Source organism: Ipomoea nil, unplaced genomic scaffold (assembly GCF_001879475.1).
Source record: "Ipomoea nil cultivar Tokyo-kokei standard unplaced genomic scaffold, Asagao_1.1 scaffold1267, whole genome shotgun sequence".
Lineage (NCBI taxonomy): Eukaryota > Viridiplantae > Streptophyta > Magnoliopsida > Solanales > Convolvulaceae > Ipomoea > Ipomoea nil.
The window spans coordinates 10,065-18,229 of record NW_017617695.1 but is presented as its reverse complement, the minus strand read 5'-3'; the positions used below and the strand labels follow the sequence as shown (position 1 = coordinate 18,229).

Here is an 8,165-nt window from a genome sequence, read left to right as displayed (position 1 = left end):
TACAAAAATGCCGAGTGCTGAATCAAATTGTATACGGTAATCGATCCCCTACATCTCAAATAATGTCAATGTCGAGTGTGAAATTCTTGAATTATAAATGCTTTATGTTTTCTAAACTATAGATATTTAATAAAGTATTTACCATTACGAGGATGTAGCTCAGATGGTAGATCGTTCGCTTAGAATGTGAGAGTTACGGGGACTTCCCTGCATTTCCAATTGTGTATATTATTTGCAAGTTTTACACTAGTGCAAATTTGTTTAAAAATATCAAGTGTATAATCAAATTGTATATATATTTTTTAAAATTTCAAATGCTTTTGGCTTTATACATTAGGGATATTTAAAAAAAAAAAAAACCATTTTTTATTATGGGGATGTAGCTCATATGGTAGAGCACTCGCTTTGCATGTGAGAGGTACGGTGATCGATACCCTGCATCTCTAATTCCTATGTAGTTTACAGACATTACATGCATCAAATTCATTATGAAAATGTTGAGGTCTGAATAAAATCCTATACTATTTTATTTTAATGAAGCAATTTGCATTATACACCGGTTCCAAAATGTCAAGTGTTTAATCAAATTGTATAATTTTTATAATTTTCAAATGCTTTTTGCTTTCTATATTAGAGATATTTTTTTTAAAAAAAACCATCTATACACGGTTCAAAAATTTCGAGTGTGAAATCAAATCGTATAATTTCATGAATTATAAATGCTTTTTGTTTTCTAAACAATAGACATTTAATAAAGTATTTACCACTACGGGGATGTAGCTCCGATGGTAGAGCTCTCGCTTAGCATGTGAGAGTTACGGGGACTTCTATGCATTTCCAATTGTTTATATTATTTGCATGCTTTACACTAGTGCAAATTTGTTTAAAAAATGTCAAGTGTTTAATCAAATTGTATAAGATTTTAATTTTCAAATGATTTTTGCTTTATAGATTAGGGATATTTAAAAAAACCATTGTTTATTATGGGGATGTAGCTCTTATGGTAGAGCGCTTGCTTTGCATGCGAGATGTACGGGGATAGATGCCCTGCATCTTCAATTCCTATATAGTCTGCAAACATTACACGCATCAAATTTGATACGAAAATGTCATGTTCTGAATAAAATCCTATACTATTTTAATTTTCAAAGTTGAGTGTCGAATCAATCGCATAATACTCTTATTTTTAAATGCTTTTTCTTTTCTAAATTATAGATATTTAATGAAGTAATTTGCATTATGGGGATGTAGCTCAGATGGTAGAGTGCTCGCTTTGCATGTGAGAGGTACGGGGATTTATACCGCATGTCGAGTGTTGCCTATATAATTTGAAAGCTTTACATGAGTGCAAATTTGTTACAAAAATGTCGAGTGTTGCCTATGTAATTTGAAAGCTTAACATGAGTGCAAATTTGTTACAAAAACATCTCATATTCCGATGTGACCTGCAAGCTTTATACACGGTTCAAAAATGTCGAGTGTGAAATCAAATCGTGTTTTCTAAACTATAGACATTTAATACTATATTTACCACTACGGGCATGTAGCTCAGATGGTAGAGCTCTCGCTTAGCATGTGAGATTTACAGGGACTTCCATGCATTTCCAATTGTTTATATTATTTGCAAGCTTTACAGTAGTGCAAATTTGTTTCAAAAATGCCGAGTGTATAATCAAATTGTATAATTTTTTAAAATTTGAAATTCTTTTTGCTTTATAGATTAGGGATATTTAAAAAAAAAAACATTATTAATTATGGGGATGTAGCTCATATGGTAGAGCGCTCGCTTCGCATGCGAGAGGTACGGGTATCGATAACTCGCATCTCCAATTCGTATGTAGTTTGCAAACTTTACACGTTGCAAATTTGTTACGAAAATGTCAAGTTCTTAATAAAATCCTATACTATTTTAATTTTCAAAGTTGAGTGTCGAATCCATCGTATAATACTCTTATTTGTAAATACTTATTCTTCGGAATAAATTGTGAATTTTGATGAGCCGAATGTATTTTTGAAAAATCAAGTAGTCCCCACTTTTATTCTATTTGAGTCAGTTTAGGTCTACATAGTATGGTGCACCCATATCATGCAACCCATGTACAAGTCTGGAACATCATAATTTATTTGAAGAAGTTAAGCGGGATTATGGCTTAACACAATTATGATGCGGATAAGTCACCAAGAACCAGGGCCGGATTTGGGGCTGTGCAAGCTGGGCTACCGCACAGGGCCCCCAGTTTTAGAGGGCCCCCAAATTTTAGAGGCCCAGTATAGTAGTATACCTAATATACCTCACAAATTAAAAAAAAAAATTCTGAGGAATAAACTGATCAGTTTTCTCCGTTAATTAAACAAATTTTTTTTTTTTTTTTTACAATTAAACCGATCAGTTTTCTCCAACGTTAATTAAAATTTATGAAAGAATTAATTGAGTAATCAATAATGTTGTTTCCCGATGTTTCTTTGTCTTCTTTGCCGATTCATGATTGGCAGGGCCGTAGAGGATTGAGAGGAATAAGTTCAGAGATTCAGAGTTCAATTCATCTTAGTCTTCTACTCTTCTAGTCTTCTTCGACGTCCACACTTCTGCGTTTCCGGCAAAGGCTGCACACTCCACGAATTTCATCTTAGTCTTCTACTCTTCTTATTCTTCTAGTCTTCTTCGACAATTCTGCACGGATTCACGGAAATACGGAATCGGGAAGACTGGAAGCGGTGAAGTCTTCAATCTTAAACCTGGGCGTTTCCTCCTTATTTGCATCTTTGTTTTTAAATCATATATATCATTATTAGTTAATAGTTATCACGCCGGCAAGGCAATACGAACTCTGGACTCTGGACTTATTGGATTCTGCGCTTTTCTGGACTCTGGACTCTGGAGTTCTGGCTTCTTGCCTTCTTCCTTATGCGGTTCTGCCCCTTCTGGTCACTGACTCACTGGTAAGCAACTCAGCAATCATAATAAATTTATTCTGCGTTTTGTTTTAATCAATTTTTTTTTTGAAAAATTGTTTTAATCATTTTTTTTTTGAAAAATTGTTTTAATCAAATTTATTATGCATTTTGGCACTTTTTGCAAGTCTTGTTGTAGATATTATAGATTCTGTGGCGGTGTACTCGGTGTTGGCTTGTTACCGGGAGACGGGGAGAGGCGGGAGTGCTGCTGTGCTGGTCGGCGTGACGGCAGTAAGGCAGTAACCGACCAAGACAATAAACAAAAAATAAGGACTTTTCAATCAGGTTGTTTCAATCCTTTTTAACTTTAAATTTTTAATTTTTAATTTTATATGTTATATGTGTAATGTGATTGCTCCTTGCCTCTTTGTTAGAATATTGTTGTTTGATAACTTTGATTTCAATTGCTGAATCTGTGAATTGCATATTATGGCTCCCGGCATTAGGAAATATGAATCTGGTTATGAAAAACGTAAGAAACAAAAAAAAAATGAAGAGTTACAACAATTACAAAGAGGAGCATTAGATAAGTTTATAATTAAAACACCACAAATTTTTTCTGAAAATCCAAATGTTGGTGTTGATGTTGATAATGAAAACAATGTGGATAATCATGATACTAATGTTGAAAATGGTAACAATGTGCATATTAATATTGAAAATATTGATCAAGTAGAGAATGAAAAAATGAATAATTCACCCAACAATGATGATGATGCAGATGCTTTATATGAAACTAACAATTGTGATATTTTTGATCCAAGAAATTGGGATGGACTTGATTCGAAAATGATTGATTTATTAGTAATCAATGGTCCTAAGAGAGATAATTCTATTGTAAAAGGTCCTAAAGATAAGTTTTCTAGGCAATTTAATGCAAATTTGTATACTAGGGTCTTATCAAATGGCGAAAAATGTGATAGAGAATGGTTAGTTTACTCAAAAGAGCTTGATAGAGTTTTTTGTTTTTGTTGCAAAATCTTTAAAAATGGTATTGGTAGAGGTCAATTAACAAATGAAGGTTTCAATGATTGGGCTCATATTGGTGAAAGACTTAGAGAACATGAGACATGTATGGAGCATATTAAAAATATGACGACTTGGTATGATTTGCGTCAAAGGTTTAAGAAAAATCAAACCATTGACAAAGTTGCTCAAGGATTAATTAAAAAGGAGAAAGATCATTGGAAAAGAGTTTTGTTAAGAATTATTTCTTTTGTTAAGTTTCTTGGCAAACGTAATTTAGCCTTTCGGGGTACTAATGAAAAATTGTATCAAAATGGCAATGGAAATTTTTTAGGCTTAGTTGAGATGGTGGCCGAATTTGACCCTATTATCCAAGAACATGTTAGGCGTATTAAAAATGAAGAAATTTACTTTCATTATCTTGGTCATAGCATTCAAAATGAATTAATATCTTTGCTTGCTTCCTCGATGAAATCTGAAATATTAAAAAAAATAAAGCAAGCAAAATACTTTTCTGTAATACTTGATTGTACTCCTGATATTAGCCACAATGAACAAATGTCATTAATAATAAGATATGTTGATGTCTCTACACATCAAGTTAATATTGAGGAGTCTTTTTTAGGATTTTTGAATGTGAATGATTCAACTGGACTAGGTCTTTTTAGTACTTTGCAAAATGAATTGCATCTTCTTAATCTTAATATTTTTGATATACGTGGACAAGGTTATGATAATGGGTCAAATATGAAGGGTAAACATCAAGGTGTGCAAAAAAGACTTTTAGATGAAAATCCTAGAGCTTTTTATACTCCATGTGGTTGTCATAGTCTTAATTTAGTTTTATGTGATATGGCAAATGCTTGTAGTAAAGCAAAAGATTTTTTTGGAGTCATACAACGTATATATACAATTTTTGCAAAATCTACCAAGAGATGGGGTATTTTGAAAGATAATGTACATGGTTTAACTCTTAAGTCATTATCTTCCACTCGTTGGGAGAGTCGTGTTGAGAGTGTTCAAGCCATAAGATTTCAAATGGTAGAAATACGAGAGGCTTTACTCCAAGTTGCAGATGTTGATAGTGATTCCTTAGTAAGAAGTGAAGCTAAATCTCTAGCAACAAATGAACTTGGTGATTTTGAATTTTTGGTGGCTATAGTAATATGGTTTCATATATTGTATCGTATTAATTTTGTTAGCAAGTACTTGCAATCCAAAGACATGCTTATTGATGTTGCTTTCGAAAAAATTGAGGAATTGATTTCTTTTTTTGAGAAATATAGAGAAAGTGGTTTTAATGATGCCTTGGATTCTGCTAAGGAAATTGCTATTAAAATGGATATAGACCCCGTTTTTCCTAAGAGACGTGAAATCCGTAGAAAAAAACAATTCGATGAAAATTCAAATGCATCATTAGAAGTTTCATTATCTGCAGAAGATTCATTTAGAGTTAATTATTTTTTTTTCATTGTTGATCAAGCTGTTGTTTCTCTTAAAAGTAGGTTTGAGCAATTTCAAGAGTATGAGAAAATATTTGGTTTCTTGTTTAATTCTGACAGGTTAAGTTCTTTAGATGATATGAGTTTGAAGTCTTCCTGTAGTCGTCTTGAAAATTCTCTTAAGCATAATGGACATTCGGATATTAATGGAGATGAGTTGTATGTGGAGTTAAAACTAAGAAGAGAGTTGTATGTTAATGAAAAACTAGGACCCATTGAAATTTTGAAAGATTTGGAATTGTTTGATTGTTATCCTAATGCAGTTATTGCATACAGAATTTTATTAACTATTCCTGTTACTGTTGCATCTGCAGAAAGAAGTTTTTCCAAGTTGAAATTGTTGAAGTCCTACTTACGCTCTACAATGTCACAAGAACGGCTTAACGGATTAGCAATGATATCTATTGAAAATGATCTTTTGGATAAAGTAGATTATGAAGAGTTGATTGATGAATTTGCATCAAAGAATGCTAGAAGAACATCTGTTTTTAAATAAAAGATCTCTAATTTGCATTATGTTAGAATTTTATTTATAATAAATAAAGTTGTTTGAATTTTTCTTCTTTATATTGAAAATCATATATAAATAAAAATCATATATTTAACGATATTGATTTTAAATATTGCGCTTATACTTTTGATAGAGACCGTAGGGCCTCATTTATTTAGGAGCACAGGGCCACAAAAAACTAAAAAACGGCACTGCCAAGAACCATGCTAGAAGATTTGGATGATACGCGTGTAAGCTATGCCAAATGGTCTTAAGTGACTAAGTAGCACCGTATGGGAGACTAAGCAAGCCGTATTGGAGAAGAAACACACCAAGTATGGTGGACCGAGTAAAAAAATCGAAACATAGCATCTCACTATGAAGTGTTTACATAAGGAAATCAAAACTGATATATTTTCATCTGAACATCAATTTTTACGGTGGAACCGGAGACGCTCGAAGGAGGCTGATTCACGGAGATATTGCTTCATACTCAAGCAAGAATCAGCAGATAAATTATTTGATCAACATGATATGTCAGAACATTTATGAATGACAAGAAATGTCAAGCTTGCCGCGCCGATCTTATTCAAATTCTGAAGGCTACAAAATTCAAGACACGGCAACGAGCAAAATATTCAAATCATCTGACAAAAGGCAAAAAGACTTCTACCTAATATTTCAGATCAAGTTGACAATTTTATTTTGATCAACTACATACGAAGATGGACGATCGAGATCGAAAGTTGATCAACGGGCAAATAGCTTTCATTGGCTATAAATTGCCCAAGCAGACTTGAAGAAAAATACGAATTCAAAACTTGAACAACGGCTGAAAAATTAAGATATACAAGCAAGAGAAAAGCAAGCAATATTGAAATCAACCAAGAAGCAATATATTGAGCTATATACGATAGAATTCAAGTCTGAGTGAGAGAAAACTTTTATCTCTTTGTAAACTTCTCTACTGAGTGTAGAAAGAGGGCGGAGTAACTAGAGAGAGTGAAAAACCCTGGTTGAGTGTAGCTTTGTGCGTAACACTCGGTGTAAAGGGCAGAGTAACAAGAGGAGCTTGTGAAAACCCCGTGAGAGCGTAGCTTTGTGCGTAGTTCTCGTGGTGTAGGAGTACAGCTTGGTGCGAAGTACTCGGGAAGGCGGAGTAACAAGAGGATCTTGCGAAAAACCTTGGAGGAGTGTAGCTTTATGCGAAGCTCTCGGAGAAGTGTCGGTGGACACTTATTCACTATTGTATCTGGGTGATCGAAGAATAGTGAATTTCCTCCTTGAAGTGAAAGGAGAAGAGTGGAGTAGGAGAATTACACCATCTCCGAACCACTAAAAATCTCTCTCTCTCTATTTACTTACTGCTCATATATTTTATGCATGCTTATTCTAACTGCGAACTAACCCAATTACGATTTATCGCATATCTTTATCTGTCTGGGTTTGATAGTTCCCACGTTTGCATGCAAGCCAAACTTTACGTACATCATCTTTGAGCTATATCAAGTGTTTCTAACGTGTTGCATGTTTAGAATCTCTCTTTGAGCACTGCACAATTAAGCATAACACTTTACCGTTATATATTCCACTGCACACTCTAAGTTGTTTATCTTGTTGATGCTTGTTACTTTGAGTTGAAATTACCAAAGTGTTATTTGCCTTGTGTGTTTTTGAAGATAGTTGAAAAAGTTAGGGAAGTCTATTCACCCCCCCCCCCCCCTCTAGACTTCTCGCCACCCTTTCGGGACCAACAAGTGTTATCAGAGCAGTTGTCTATTTGAGTCAATTTTGACGGATAGATAGATCTCAAAATCTTCAAGATGAAGAGAGATATGGTTCTCGCTCAAAATCTGCTTTTCTCACTTAACAAATTTGATGATTGGAAAATTCGAATGCAGGTGCACTTATCTGCTCTAAATGACGAAATGTGGGAAGTCATCACAAATGGTCCTATCCAAATCATGGAAGTTAACACCGCCGCGGCACTAACTCCAAATGCTCCAAAATATGTTCCAAAGCCAAAAATGGAGTGGACAAGTGAAGATAGAGGACGAAATAATTTGGACAACATAGCCAAAGATATTTTGTTCAAGGCCGTAGATGACACCATATTCCCAAAGATTCGAAAGTGTACCACAGCAAAAGAAATATGGGATACACTTATCGTATCGGTGAAGGCGACGAACAAGAAAAAGACAACAAACTAACCATCGCCATAAAGAGGTTCGAAGATTTCAAAATGCTACCGA

General features: G+C 34.0%; 1 protein-coding gene across 1 annotated transcript; it reads left to right on the top strand.

Annotated features, from left to right (window-relative positions):
- The first annotated feature begins 3,384 nt into the window (after positions 1 to 3,384).
- On the top strand, positions 3,385 to 5,939 carry LOC109184636 (zinc finger MYM-type protein 1-like). The gene is made up of 2 exons (XM_019334669.1): positions 3,385 to 5,157; positions 5,200 to 5,939. Exons 1-2 carry the CDS (start codon positions 3,385 to 3,387, stop codon positions 5,917 to 5,919), a joined length of 2,493 nt encoding a protein of 830 aa, XP_019190214.1. The 3' UTR covers positions 5,920 to 5,939.
- Positions 5,940 to 8,165: the final 2,226 nt, after the last annotated feature.

What these genes read in the sequence shown, in the direction of transcription:
- LOC109184636 (XM_019334669.1), top strand. Translation starts at nt 3,385, where the DNA reads ATGGCTCCCGGCATTAGGAAATATGAATCTGGTTATGAAAAACGTAAG. An exon ending in CCAAAGACATGCTTATTGAT is followed by an intron (nt 5,158 to 5,199) that starts GTTGCTTTCGAA and finishes TCTTTTTTTGAG; the next exon opens with AAATATAGAGAAAGTGGTTT.